Source organism: Enoplosus armatus, chromosome 14, assembly GCF_043641665.1.
Source record: "Enoplosus armatus isolate fEnoArm2 chromosome 14, fEnoArm2.hap1, whole genome shotgun sequence".
Taxonomy (NCBI): Eukaryota; Metazoa; Chordata; class Actinopteri; order Centrarchiformes; family Enoplosidae; genus Enoplosus; species Enoplosus armatus.
The window spans coordinates 14,073,723-14,088,820 of record NC_092193.1 but is presented as its reverse complement, the minus strand read 5'-3'; the positions used below and the strand labels follow the sequence as shown (position 1 = coordinate 14,088,820).

The following is a 15,098-nucleotide window of genomic DNA, read 5'->3' as shown; positions in this document are numbered from 1 at the left end:
AATGTATGTGATGCAGCTTTAAGTTGAGAAATAGTTAGTCATGATCATCTTTACTGTTTGTTTTCCCCATGTTTGTATTATTGGACCCATTAAAATGGAGAATAGAAGACAAAAAGCTGCTGTGTCTTTGGTCTCACCTACCCACGCCTGCTGCTGCTGTCTGACTGACCTGTTGGGAGAGGCAGAACACATCACCACCCCCCTCCCCTCCTCTCTCTGGCCAAGCCATTAGCCATGAATTATGGTGCTGCTACCATCACAGCCAATTGTCTGGATGAAAAGCAGGCTCTGCCTCACTTACCGTTGTGTGTTAGCTTGTGCCTGAGCAGCAGGTTCAAGATCATAGATTCTGATCAGCTCTGTGGTTCAGGTCAGAGCAGGTAAGCAGATGACATTTCACTTAACAGGAAATGTAGGTTAGGTTGTGCAGTGCTGCGTGTTGGTGGTTGATCACAGCAGTGACATTTCCAGGTCTTCTGAATATACATTTTATGTAGTTACTCCAGATTTTGGTCGGGAGTCTCATAGTAGTTTATACAAGCAGTAATCTTTGAGTGCATCCAGACAATATTCAACCCAGATACTGTTTTGAACTATATTTGTAATAACATATGCCTGAATATATGACTCTAGTCTGTGAAATTGTTTTCCTTACAGGGCAACTGGTGGATTTGTGGAGACTGAGGAAGAAAGAGAGAGAGAGAAAAGAGAGCAGTATCTGTTACCAGGAAAACTCCTACCGTAGTATCACTGGGAAACCCGCGAGCAGATGTGATGGTGGAGTGATGCAGAGACTGGACACAGAGGCAAATTATCAGACACTGCTCTGAACAGTACAGTAAGTGTTCCTGGATGATTATTTTTGCTTGTTATCTGGAGCTTGTAACTGACATAAGGGGACTGCAGTGTTGCCCAGAGCTAACTCTTTGCCAGCTATGCTGCTGCAAACACCCAGACAGAATAATTAAACCTCACAGAGGAAATGCAGAATTTTCACTCTGTAAATGTAAGATTTGGATGTGCCTTTAATGCTTTATTTGTTAGATAACAGCTAGTATAGCAACTTTGCCATTTGCCAAAATGTGTTACTGAACTATGATATGTTTTGTATTTTTCTGCATTTGAGTTTCAGACAGACAGTGTGTGCTAACATCATTCATTCTGTACCGTGTGTTGATACTGTAATTAAACCAGTCATGCACTCACATGCACACACGACCAAGTCATACTATGTAAAGGAGTAATTATCTATCATCTTTCTCACTGATAAAGCTGAACAGCTCTGAGTGTCAGCAGTCTACTGAGTACTTGTACTTTTCCTTTTGTTTGTATTCTGACAGCATCAGTTTGCCTTACTTTAACAAACCAGGCATTTATCTGCCTCTTATGAGCTGGGAGCACGGTAGCCAGATGGAGGCTGTTGATCTTGTTAGAAAGGTAGATGTGAAAAGACCATTACCTGGACCACAACACACACACACGCACGCACACACACACACACACACACACACACACACACACACACACACACACAGTTTTGTGCAGTCTACCGTTCACTAAGCTGTGATCTGCACACTGATCTTTGCACCTGCTGCAACTTAAGTTATTAAGTAGTCAGTCATGAAGAATTATTGTATACAGCTTGACTTAATGGAAACTCTGAAGGAAATTGGGATTAGTTGGTGGTTTGTTACCAAGTTTCTGTATAATCTGCCATTTCTTGCCATCCAACTCATTGCAGTTAGCTAAGAGTGCAGTTAAGTAAGTAAGACAGTAGTTGTAAGTCCATGTGTATTTGCATACAGGTTGGCCACTGATTGCATATGTTAGGCATGTTGCATTGTGCTGACCTGCAATGTTAATGATTGACCAAGCCTCTTACACTCAAACTGGTTGCTAAGAGCCTGAGGAGAGGGGATAGCTTGGTTGCATGTGCCACAGCTGATGTGCACATAAAGTATAAATAGATATCTGGAAGGCATATAAAAAATAAGAAATGTGAAACCAGTGGACTTTTTTGATGCTTTTCATCAATGCAGCAAAATTAGGACTGATTTACAAAGATTACTGTGATTGCACTGTGGAAAATGGAAAATGAGAGAATTTAAGTGCACGCTCACATATTCCTCTTCCTGTCTGCTCAGACCATTTCACTGCTCTGTGCACCTGTGTTCTCATGCAACCAGCAGAGTAGAGGTTTGCTGCTGCTGCTGCTGCTGCCCTGAAAAGATGGTGGGACTGAGAAACTGCTCTACATGGGAACCATTGCTACTCAAGGCCTCCTGCATAAAGTCCTGTGCCAACGGCTGCTCCCTGGGCATCACCGCACACCTTACTTATGCTAATGCTGACATAGAGTCTATAGAAGGTGAGTAGTGGGAACAAGTAATAATCGTAACTGTAATTTGAACTGAACTGTATTTTGACTCCATACGTCATCAAATAAGAAAAAGTAAGACAATCATGAGATTGTTCGGAGTTGGAAGAAAAATAACTAGACAGCCTACTTTACTCGAACCTCAAAACAGCAGTTGTGTCAAATAACACCTCAATATTTTTAGCAGCCAGCTCAGCATTATCTGATATGCCGCCATGTTTGTCAGCAAAAGGGCTTGTGAAATTTTGGTGGAAATAGATTGAACTTATCATAACAAACTTTATTGGGACGTACAACTGGGTGTCATCGGCGAAGCAGTAACTAAAACAAACAATGTAACTCTGAGGAAAAATGCTGTACATGTGCTTAAAAGTTGCATTTAAGCACATGTACAAGTGCAAAAGTACATGCAGTCTATGGTCATTTCCACGTATCACTTGCTGTTTAACAACCTGGTCACAGGCTAGCACCACTACTCTAAAACCATTACAGTTCTTGTGCAAACTTGAGAAGAAATCGATATATTTTCATCATTGCCCAAGTTTAAAAAAATATTCCAATTTGCTGAGTTGGGAAAACTTGATTAGCTATGTAGATGTTTGTCTCGGCTTGACTTCTCCTCCGCTCGGACAGTTTGTCAACATAAGAAGAACTGCACTCAGTTCACAAGAGGGGACAGCATTAACCCTCTGAGAAAAAGTGTTTTTAGTCAGTCTGCCTTCTTTGTTAAAGCTGCGCTAGAATGGAGCTCAGCAACTATTAGAGAATTGAACACATACATTTATTTAGAGCTCATTTAAAGAAATGGTTAATTAGCACTCAGCTCCGTCAGCACTAAAACTCAATTGCACCTTACTGTCTGCAGTCCATCTGTGCTGTGAATTTCCCTTGATGTCTGCTGTCACCTATTGCTATCTTGCTATCGGCAGTCTGTTATCGTGTAACTGCATACTGGACTTGTATTGTGGCTTTGCTTTTATTGTGTCAGAGCGATGTATATGTTTTATATACAGTATGTGCCTTTTATGTCTGTGCTTCTGCTTTGTATGTTTCAGTTAGTGTCTGGTAATGCAGCACCATGTTGTCTTATTTAGTCCATGTTTCTATTAACTTTAAAACCCCTTGTTTCGTTGCTTTGTGTGTCTTTTATTGTGAGCCTCTGTGTTGCATGTTTATCTTGAATAGAACTTTTGATTTGCGATAAACTTTAAGTGTGTTGAGGACAACTTGAATGACTTTTGGTTTTTGCTTTGCTATGAAGAAATGAGAAAGATGATGAGTAGGTATAACAAGACGAGAGACAGTTATGTCGTTGGATAGCTTTCTAAATAGTAGCAAAAGTATGAAATCGTTGTTTTGTGTGTCAAACACTTTCTGTCATCTAGGTGTGTTTGTGTACCCTCTTGGGGAAAAGGAGGTTGTGGTGGGCTTTGAGGCTGTGATTGCGGGCCGGTTGGTGGGGGTCCAGATCCAGAGCAGAGGGAAGCTGAAGGAGTGCTGTTTGGATTGCTGCCCCGGATCTGGTCTTGAAGGCCACTGTGGGAATGGCCGGGAGTGGGGCTGCTGTGGGAGCTCCAGCCTCGACATGCAATGCACCAACGGTGAGAAGGGAGGTTGGTGGAGTGCTGTGAGGGAAACAAATCTTGTCTCTGTTATGATTTCATAAGCTTCAACAAGTAAGAAATTAGATATACATTCATGTTGAGCACTCACATTACCCATCTTTCAGGGTTACCAATTTCCCTCAACCAACATTTTAATAAATAAGTTATTGAGCAGAAATCAGTCTAATTAATTTATGGATCCCTCTAGAGGATATTAGTCATTGTTTGTCTGTTCTGCAGACACTCTAACTTCACAAATCCCAGACCTGATGAAGAATGTCTGAACAAAAATGAATGCACTGCTCTCTATATGCTTATGAAATACCCATAATAAAGGATACACTTTCACCTCAGAAAATTAAAGCTTGTAGATAAAAACTGTCATGTGCACCATAATGTAGTAGAACCGCAAATCATTTCAACCACTGGTTTAACTGTTGCAGACTGTTGTCTACTGCTGCAATGATCTGGTCTCTGCATGAATACAAATATAGCCACAGTCAGTCCCTTCTCTGTCCTGTTTTAGCCTCACTGAGGAGAGAAAGGACAGATGAGGGAGGCAAATAGATTTGGCTGCCTGCCTAATGATGAAATGGCATTCACTTAGTACAAACATATATCAAGTTGAAGTGCATAGTATTCTATTGGAAAGGGTGGCATCACATACGTGGAGTATTTTTCACCACATAGATTCAAGTAACCCTTATTTTGATTTCAAGGCATGAATGATTTTATATTGGGAATTGTATGAAAATTATTCGAGGGTCAGAAAAGGAGGAGGGTTTTGGGTTTTTTTTTCTGTTGGGTGGGGGTAGTCAAAAACAAAGAAGGGGTGGGTCTTTTAACTTTTCTCATCCCAGATTTGAATTGTATTTCATTGTGCAATTAATTTAAGAAAAGATCTCATCTACATGTCAGTGAGTACTGGACTTTAATTTACTAATAATTAAGAATAAATAATGTGTGTTTAAGTATTTAATGGTATGCTCTTTGAAAGAGCTGCCAGTAGAAAGTCTCCAACTGTTGTATTTCTGCTTTAGGACATCTCATCCTGGACGAAGACCTTGAAAGAACCACCTTCATCGTGGGCACAGGCCTCATCGGTCCCATGGATATAGTGTCGGTTGTCATAAGCACCACACTGGAACTCCCCACATTAGAAAATGGAGCAATCCGCATCGTCTACCCCACATTGCTCACCCCGATCGTCACTGGCCAGATGACTCCAAGCAAGAGTGAAAATGGGGGGAAGTCTGAGGAAACTGGGTATTTATGTCTCAACTAACTGTAGCAAGACTATTTTACCTAACAATGTACATTTGTTCTCCTAAATATTCTCCCTCACTCTCCTCTACAGACCAACCAGCTGTTTCGGTGCCACCTGTGGGAAACAAGACCGGGCCCTAGATTCTGAGCAGCAGTGTGCCCACGCCATCTTCACCAGTCCAGCTGCCAACCTGGCACCTTATGAACTCAACTTCCAGCTGCTGGTCAGAGGGGCCTGCCTACTGGCCGGTACTGCCTTTCTTGACTCAAGCCATTGTGAAATATTGGAATAGTGTGCAATCTCATTAAAAAATAAAGTTAATGGGTTTACAGAGACGGCCTGAATCCAAACACAGCAAACACAATATCCAAAGAGGATAGAAGGAGGACTTCATCTCCTCCACTGGTGTGTGCTGTAGAAATGGGAAAAGCACACTCAAAAGACTATATAATATGCGTGACTGGTGTTGATACATTTTAGGTAAAAAAACACAAATTAAAACCTATGTAAACTATTATTTGCTTCTCTTTATTTCTTCCTAAACTGATTTGCAGGACTGGAGAGCCCCACTCACGCTCTGAGGGCAGATGCAGACCCCAGTGCCCAAAGTGCTTCTGCTACCTACATCACCTTAGCACAGGAGCATCCATATGACAGACACATAGAGATCATTCTGCACCTCAGTGGTGAGCAATTGAAAACTGTCCCTAATTTATTTCCCTTCGTTGTTGTGTCAGGTTTTTTTTTCAGGTATTCGAATGTCACATCAATTAACAAACCTCTTCCACAGAACCTCACAGCCCGTTGGTCATATTAGAGAGAGGCAGGCTCTCGTTCAGCGAGTATGAACAGCAGATCCGTTCCCGCCGGGATTTCATTCGCTGCACTCGCAAAGACTCAGAACCTGAGAGGAAGGTTGGTAGTCAGTCACACTCCTTTACTGCCTCTCTTTTATTTACCTTTGATATCTCAACACGTGTCCCAAGCTGATGTGCTGATGTTCCACTTGGCCTTCAGCTGGAGTTTGTGAGGAAGCGATACCACAAGGACATTCTGAGCAGCCCTGTCTTGATGCTCAATTTCTGCCCCGACTTGCTGTGTGAACCTCTGGAGCTGCACAAAGCCACCAGAGAACTGCTGTTCCTTGTTGATCGCAGTGGCAGCATGAGTGGCACCAACATCCACCGTGTAAAGGTGAGCTGCAGGCAGGATACAAACATACCAATGAACAGAGTTTAGTTTTTAGATTTAGGCATGTGCATTAATCTGTCTATCCCCTCTTGTTTCCACAGGAAGCCATGGTGGTGGCACTGAAGAGTCTCCCTTCTGGCACCATGCTCAACATTGTTGGCTTCGGCACCGCCATCAAGCCTCTGTTCACCTCCAGCAAGCTCTGCACTGATGTAAGCTTTATAGATAAATAGATAATAACCTGAATCTGATTTTCAGTGAAACAAATCATTTGTTTTTGTTAAATCATATGTTCGTCTTAATTCCATATGAATTATTTTCAGTGAAAGAAAAAACATGGAGAATCATGTTTCCTGAAAGCAGATGTTTTTCAACCATGTAGGACTGATCTGTTCTATTTTGTCTAAACTCTAATCAGGCAATAGGTCAGTTCCTTGGGTTGCCTTAGTAGCAGAGTATCAGGTGTTACCCAGACCAGGGGCTGCAGGGACAAACAGTCTTTGCACATACTCCTGACCATATGGTGACCTTTCATGCATTTTCACTAAGGCATCTCCTCACCTGTCAGGCATGTTTGTCCACGGTGTGATTTGAGGTAGTTTTAAAGCAGGTGCTAATGTGTGTATGTTTGCTCTCTCTTTATTAGAGGCGCAGTGCTTCAATTCTTGCTACCTCCACAGGGTAATTGGGGCATCTGATATCAAACAGTAAATTTATCTTAACAACATAGGTGGTGTTTACACAGGCTGCGTCATGCAGCCGGACAGGTGTTGTTGTTTGATGCTCGCCTCTCCCACCTTTACTGTAGATCTGATAGTGTCTTTCCTGCTCTTTTTCTCCATGCATGCATACAGGTCACTCTCATGCAGGCATATGAGTATGTCCAGAGGATGAGAGCCGACATGCGAGGCACCAACCTGCTGGGGGCACTGTCCTGGGTGTACCAGCAGCCCATGCAGCGCTCATATCCTCGCCAAGTCTTCATCGTCACAGATGGATGCATCAGCAACGTGGCTAAAGTGCTGGAGCTGGTCCGCAGAAACATATGCGCTGGCAGGTATTGAGCTCAAACTAAACAGCGCATTAGATATTTAACCCATAAAAATCACGTGTGAAGAAACAGAACTATCAGGTGGATGTCCAATATGAGGCAAAAACACATACAAAATGGCCATTAATTCAAACAACTAGTTAACTATGATTTATTCTATGGCTGGCATGTGATGGGATGTTAAATCACTGTGGGTGACGGAAGGAAGCAGAGGGGAATGGAGAGCAGTGAGTGCAAGCAGAAGGAGGTGATAAATATGACAGAGACACTATGGGGGGGAGGAAAGAGAGGACGAGAGAAACACAGAGAAAGAGAGGGGACATAAGCAAACGGTGATGTCGAAGAACTGAGACCAAAGCTCTGTGAAAGAAAGAAAAGACAGGGCTGAGGTATTTTTCAGCCCCGCCCAATAATCCCGTTAAGTGCTCTCCTCTGCAGTACGAGTCACGCCCCTCTGGTTTTCCCCAGGCCCTTCAGCAAAGCACAATAACTCCATTTATCTCTCATTAGTATTCTCCTGTTGAAGTGACTTTCTCCACTGTATTTTGGCTGTCTCTCCACACACTGCGTGCATGTTTGTTGTTTCTTTATTCTCAATACATCTCATTTCTATAGATGTTAATTACATTTCAGTCAGACTTCAATCTGTATTCATAGCCCACAAAAATATGATGTTGTTTTTGTATCAGTTTGGTTTTCTGTCCTCTTATTCAGGCAGTGATAACAGTATCTAGCCAATCAGACAGACCTGCTGTTTTTAGAGACAGCTCTCAAGATCTCTGCTCTTTTCAAACTCTCAATTAGCCAAATGGCTTGTGATCCCTCTGAGTGCACAAATAACAGTTCTGTCTGTTTGATGAGTCCAAATTTTCTCTTTCACAAGACACATGGAAGGCTTTGTATGCCATTATGGTTTGACAAATAGATACTTACGTAAGTCAGAGTTGTTGCAAGAGCCTGGTACTTGATTTGTTAAAACGGTGAAACCAAGTGAACCAACACAGTGTATGTATGTGCGTCACAAGACCACTCTGTAATAGTAGAAAGTGAAGATAATTCTCACATAATAACTGTGGTATTATAATTTAATTTTCCTCTGGGAATTTGATAAATAATGTATGTATATACTGTCTCACCTCTGCAGATGCTTTGGCCTGGGCCTTGGTCCCCGAGCCTGCAGGAGACTCCTGCAGGGCGTTGCCAAACTGACAGGAGGGACTACAGAGCTCCTGGATGATGAGGAGAGACTCCAGCCCAAGGTCAGCAGCACTGCAGCACTGCCACCTATTGGAGAAAATATACATTGCAACAATTATAAGCATATTCTTACTTAGAGAGATAAATACATACAGCTTTAGTATTTCACTCATTTGCCTTTCAGCATATCACAAGTCATTAGCAGGCATGAAAAAGTAACAAAGTACATTAGTCAAATCTACTTTAGTTACTTAAGTATTTTCTTTTTTCTACTGCGCTACATTTATTTGACTGCTATATTTACTTGTTACTTTACAAATTAGGATTTTACATTAAAAAAAAAAAGATTATACTTTGCAATCCATTGTTTTTAGCTTTTAGGCTTGGGAACCACACCACTGGGAGTTGTTGAGAGTTGAGTTGAGTTGAGATTACCTGTCAAAACTTCTCAGATCATTTAAATAACTGTGAGGTTTTATCCAATATAAAAAAAGAATAAATCAAAGAAAAAAGTTTTTAAAAAATTAATCATCTTATGACCCCCAGATTTATCTAGTGGCCCTTTGGAGGGGCCCGTGTTGGGAACCACTGTACTAAAAGACTAAACTACCTACAGTAACTGTATACGAAGTAGTTAAAACTAGCTCCACGTCTACCAGCTACAGCAGTAAAATACTACGTTTAGTACACATTGATGGATCTGTATTAGCTAATAATGTAACAGAATAATATATGAGTCACAGGAGCCATAAGAACATGTACTTTTTTTACTTTAAGTACATTTTGCTGATAATACTTCTGTACTGTTTTCAAAGACTTTGGATTCACGAGTTTTACTTGTAATGGAGTATTTTTACATTAATGTATTGGTACTTTTACTTAAGTAAAGAATCTGAATACTTCTTCCACTAGTCAGTTGTCAAAATACATTGTAAAGCCTTCAATTTAGAAATAGTTTGACCTATCTATCTCCTCAGTTAATAAAGTGCCTGAAAAAGGCCTTTGAACCTGTGCTGACTGACGTGCGGATTGACTGGTACCTGCCAAAAAACATGGAGGCCTTTCTTTCACCCAGTGAAATCCCGCCGCTCTACCCTGGGAATCGTCTAATTGGATATTGCACTCTATACGATATGACGAATTTCAAAGCAAAAAAGACAGAGGTATACATCCCTACATTCTTTAAAAGTATGTCTGTGTGTGTCCGCATTGGAGAACTGATCTCTAATCTAACTGTTTTGTTTAATAGTCTCAAGGACGGGACTATAAAGGTGTACATCTTGGCTCCACGGGTTCAGTTTTTGGCCAATCAAATGACGAGCTTTCACCTCCTCCTGCCTCCGAGTTAATGCCTGTGGTGACGTGTGCAGATGGCACCGACTTGGAGGAGGCACTGAGGGAGATTTCCAGAGAGATCTCCTCTGAGTTCTCCTGTGCCAGGAACACAGACCCTGGCACCAGCCCAGGTCTGTCACTCATCAGTCGATCTTGTAGTGAATACCTAGTAGACTGGACCCCCTCATGCCATAGTGGCTAATGTTTAGCTTTTATCTGCTCTAGGTGTGGAGCTAGACTGGTCCAGTGACGTGAGGAGGAGGATCCAGGAGAGCTCTTATATCCAGGAGCAGTACGTCCTTACTCGCTGCTCCCTCAGTAGTGAGCGGAGTCTACAAACACAGTCCCAGTCACACATACACGCCTCGTCCAACTCCGACTCTGCAGGCGGGGTCTTCCTGCCTGACCCTCACTCCTCTGGTTTAATGCTGGATACAGGGTCTCTACCTCAAGGCCTTGAAAAGATGCCCCCTCCAGAACAGAGATCATCCCTGTCTCGCTGGGCAGACTCTGCGTGGCAACAAAACCTCTCCGTGGAAACTCCTGATAACGGGGCAGAAAAGGTGAAATTGATTGTGACTGAAAAGACACCTCCTCCACCGCCGCTACAAAATAGTTTGACAGCACAAAATGTTTTCATCTATTTTTCTTTCTTTCTCTACCCACTACTGTGTGACAATTTGAACAACAATAGTGAGAGAAATCTATTGTAGAAAATGAAAGACACCAATTTAATCCACCAACACAGTAAACCAGAACACAATGAAGCCACAAGACATGTTGTGTTTAGACAGAGGGGGGCGACCTCTTGCTTTCTTGCTCTTACTTGACAGTCATTATTGAGGGTTGTTGAAAAGTGTTCTGGAAAAGATTGTACATCCCTAACAGAGTGCTTGAGCCAGGTTGAGGCACACCACAGAAGTACATTACAGGAGTTACTCCTGGAAAATATCACAAGATAGATACAGAACAAACAGATAATCCCAACATATTTTAATGGTGTTGCAGAGAAAAATATAATAGCAGTCTTACCTACGTTTTGAACCTGTTTCCTTCTTATACAACCAGAATGGGCGTCTGGATGGTGGTGAGGAGTCTCATAGGAGACATAAAGCGCTGGCCCGTTCAACCATGGCAGCACGGAGCTTCTCATCCCCCCAGGGTGAGCTGGAGATGCATCGCCTGAGGAGAGCTCTGGAGAGGGTCTCCTTCGACCAGACGCTGGGAGGGAGGCTGGATGAAAGTGATGGGGAGACAAAGCCCCCATCAAGAGGGACACTGTCCCGCAGAAGCCTCACTGACTCCAGTAAGTATACAGTACCATAAATAGCAGGATTATCCTTCCTATTTTGCCTCCAAGAAATTTCTCTCTCTCATACTCTGACCCTCAGATGGACTCCTGTTCCCCGCCTCCCCTCTGGACTGGGACAGCTTCACAGACCCAGAGTACCTCTTTACTGCTGTTCCACTAGAGGATCCCCCACCAGGTCAGTGCCGCTCGCTCATTCACGGCCTGCTGAGCGGGCGACCTGTGTCCTGGGAGGTCACTGTGGACCTGGCGCACCTCTGGACCCCTGAGGGCCAGGAGACACCAGGGGTTGAGGGATGCAGAGGAGGAGGGGAGGAAGGGAGAGGAAGGGAACCATGGGAGGAGATCATTCACCAACTGACTGCTCGCTCAGTTATAAGAGACTTTGAGAAAATGGCAGAGAAGGAGAGCGACGTTGGACATGGTGAGGCTTAACTACTTCAAACGTTTATCTCACTGATCGACTGACAGTTATCTTAAGTAATACAGTGTACTTACTGTCTACCCCTTATTGTTTCTTAGGTTCAGCTAAGCGATACCGTATGAAGGCTATCCAGACCAGTAAGCATTGTAACATCATCTGCATGTACACAGCCTTCACTACCACTGATAACAACCCCAACAAGGGCTTGCCAGACAGCATGGAGGTCCAAAACACAGGTGTGGCTTACTACCAACTCACACACACACACACACACCAATTTTACACAAGTTTAGATTTTCATGAGGAATACTATCCAGAGGATGTCAGTTGGGTTATTTTAGATTGGGTTTGGGAACTTGGGACGTGGAGTTTCAAAGGTGTTGCATTCACTGGGCAGGATGGGTCTATTGATAGATGCTATTGAGTTGCATTATGGGAATTGTAGTATTCAGTGTTTTTGGTATCTGACCCATAGTCTGGATTAAAAATCAGGATATCTCAGCCAATGCGTCTTAGTCTTTGACCATTCTTCCTCAGTTTAATGGAAGTGCAATGCTAAATCACTGGAGAGCACGTTTAAATTTATTTTTATGGAGACAAGTACATGGTTTATACCATAGCATTTATAGTCTAAGATAGTTTTCAATGCCCGTACATTTGATCATATAAGCCATGTGTAAAGTTATGTGGACCAGGTTACCATTTGAATACCACATTTTAGGCGTTTTTTTGTGCTCTGTGTGTGTGTGTGCGTGTGCGTGTGTTCTGTGTGTGTGTGTGAGAAGGGATGCATCTGGGGAACAGGCGGAGTTCCCAGTCAGGTAGTCGCAGGCAGAGGACCTATTCTGTCGGTTTGGGCAGACGGCGCACCAGCAGAGACAGCGAAGAGGCCGAGGACACCTGGAACTCTACAGGTAGACAGACTGAATGAGTCCACCACCCATTTCTGTTGCCAAGACTTTAGGTCATCAACAATCTTTGTATCTCTCAGACAGAGATGACACCCCTGCCTCACCCTGTAGCCTTACATCCTGGGACTCTAGTAAGTATTGCTGTCAACTCGATCAGTGAAAACATTCGGGTGTCATTCAGTGTAGTCTCAAGGTTAGACGCGTCTGACCAGGCAGCCAGTTCAAAACTCGAGGTGAGTCTATATGGAAGGAGAAAAAGCAGAGCTGCTCTCCCCTGACATGATTATACACACCAGCAACCACTGATGCAGTTCTTAAAGAATCAGTTAACCCAAATTACAAAAAGAATCTTAGTTTTGGTTTTATTTGGCCAGATTTTGAGATGTCTCCCTCTGCCCAATATGTGTATGGATTTTTTTTGTGTTCACAAAAAGAAATGTGGAAAGTCATTCTACCGAAAACTGTTTACAGCAAGACAAAAATGTGTGTCAAAAAGGCCATTTTTGTTTATCTCATGTAAAGGGTGAACTGAGCCTTTAAATACTGTCAGGGAACATCACTTCATCACTGTGCCGATGAAACAATACTGTTTAATGTTTTGTTCCACGCTGCTGTCTCAGGTGTAGGGGGCAGTGCATACTCTGCCACAGCCCCAGCAATAACAGGCGCCTCATGCACTCGTTCACAGCGATCTATCGAGAGCAAGTCAATGGAGAGCTTCTTTGGCGCCAGGTAAGACTTTCACATTAACTTATAATTCTTGTGAATCTCCTGTAAAGGTGATCAACAAAAACAGTTAATGCCAAACAGAAAAAGACAGGAACTTTAAAGTAACTAAATGACCTTTGGTGATCTTTCTAGAAAAGAGAGACAGCATTAGATTGCAATGCCAATTAGCAGAATTTGTTTAATATGTGATGCTGTTTCTCTTTGCTAAAGTACTCTGTCTGTTTGGCATACTATGTTTGCATTTTTGAGTGATGCACCTGCAATTTGGGCACAGATGTTTTGGTCTCTTTGAAGGTCTGTTATTTGTTTCAAGGTACTTTAAAACATACTATAGTGCCACACTATAGTAGCAGTGTTTTTCAGAGAGTAAACTCCTTTCTGTGAGTGGTGTATATCATGTCTATATATAAATGCCATACAACCCACCTCTTGTTGTATTTTCCAGATTTCCTCTGGGCAGACTCAGGTCCTCTATTTCATCAGGAAAGCAGGTTCCTCTCAAGTCCCACTGTCTGTCTGCAGAGACTGAGAAACAACCTCAAAGTGAAGCTCCAGACTACCTGCCCCTGGTGAGCTGTCTAGACATTGACAACATATAAACTAAACTACACACAAGCGTGCAAACACATTTATTAATGTGTGTCTATATGGTGTCCAATCAGGTGCGACTGCAGCTGGCATCAGGAGCTTTTCTGCTGACAGAGATCTACTCTGACTGTGTCCAGATCCCCCTGGACCGCCTGAAGAGGGCTTCACCCTACAGCCTCCACCGCCGCAGTCTCAGCCCGCCCTTCCGCTGCACGTCTCCCAGTGCTCCATCTTTATCCACCTCCATCAAGCCTCCCGGTGCTCCCACAGCTCACCATGTTACCTTTTCTCCTTCTTCCTGCTCCCTCGCCAAACCAACTGCTCCTCCTTTCCACCACACTCCCGACGACACTCCCCTGATGCTGGAACCAAGGCTTCGCCGAAGACACCTGTCTGACCGAGACCCTGTCACCTCACCCCCCGACCTCCCCAGCTCTGAGGAGGGCTCCCTGGAGCTGTCTGTTGGCCCCTCTCAGAGCCAGAGCCACGGTCAGGCAGATAGCGGTCGCGGATCAGAGACGGATGTATGTGAAAGCTCTTCAGTGGAGCCAGCTGACCTCCAGGGGAGTAGCCAGTTGGCTCAAGAGGACCTGGAGGGCTCGAGCTGGGCCACGGCCGTGGCTCTAGCCTGGTTCGAGCACCGCTGTGCCGGCTACTTCATGGAGTGGGAGCTGGTGGCAGCGAAAGCAGACTTCTGGTTGCGCTGTCAGGAGCTGCCCGAGGGAGTGGACCTAGCAGGGCTGAAGGGAGCCGCCAGACAGCTGTTCCTGCTGCTACGCCACTGGGACGAGAACATCAAGCTGAACATGCTGTGTTATAACCCCAATAATATGTGAGACAATCTCTGAGGAAACTGAGCCAGATCTACTGATTAGCATACTCACTTGTTACCAATGATAGTGACTCCTAAGAAGCAATGCCTTTACATGGAAATGTGAATCCTGTACTTTTATCTGCAGGATCAACTAATCCTGTAACCCAGTGCCAAGTTCATTCTAATATTAAGTTGCACATGAGAGATTTGACTGACAGATTTATTTAACAATAATACCCTTTACATGACATGGACCAAGTGGCCTTTTATTAGAAATATGCTTTATGCAATCACAAGAATG

At 43.5% G+C, this 15,098-nt stretch overlaps 1 protein-coding gene across 1 annotated transcript; it reads left to right on the top strand.

The window, feature by feature from the left end:
- The first annotated feature begins 234 nt into the window (after nt 1–234).
- vwa5b2 (von Willebrand factor A domain containing 5B2) lies at nt 235–14,819 on the top strand. Its single transcript, XM_070919105.1, has 22 exons — nt 235–380; nt 2,187–2,368; nt 3,763–3,978; nt 5,022–5,247; nt 5,339–5,496; nt 5,803–5,934; nt 6,039–6,163; nt 6,266–6,442; nt 6,541–6,651; nt 7,294–7,496; nt 8,635–8,749; nt 9,665–9,850; nt 9,937–10,153; nt 10,248–10,585; nt 11,091–11,328; nt 11,414–11,755; nt 11,854–11,991; nt 12,541–12,669; nt 12,747–12,797; nt 13,287–13,398; nt 13,841–13,964; nt 14,058–14,819. The coding sequence occupies exons 1-22, from the start codon at nt 235–237 to the stop codon at nt 14,817–14,819; spliced, it is 4,428 nt and encodes a 1,475-aa protein (XP_070775206.1).
- The last annotated feature ends 279 nt before the right edge of the window (nt 14,820–15,098 follow it).

Coding starts and splice junctions, on each gene's coding strand:
- vwa5b2 (XM_070919105.1), top strand. CDS start 235: ATGAATTATGGTGCTGCTACCATCACAGCCAATTGTCTGGATGAAAAG. Junction 381..2,186: donor TGTGGTTCAGGTCAGAGCAG/GTAAGCAGATGA, acceptor TCATGCAACCAG/CAGAGTAGAGGTTTGCTGCT. Junction 11,756..11,853: donor GGAGAGCGACGTTGGACATG/GTGAGGCTTAAC, acceptor ATTGTTTCTTAG/GTTCAGCTAAGCGATACCGT.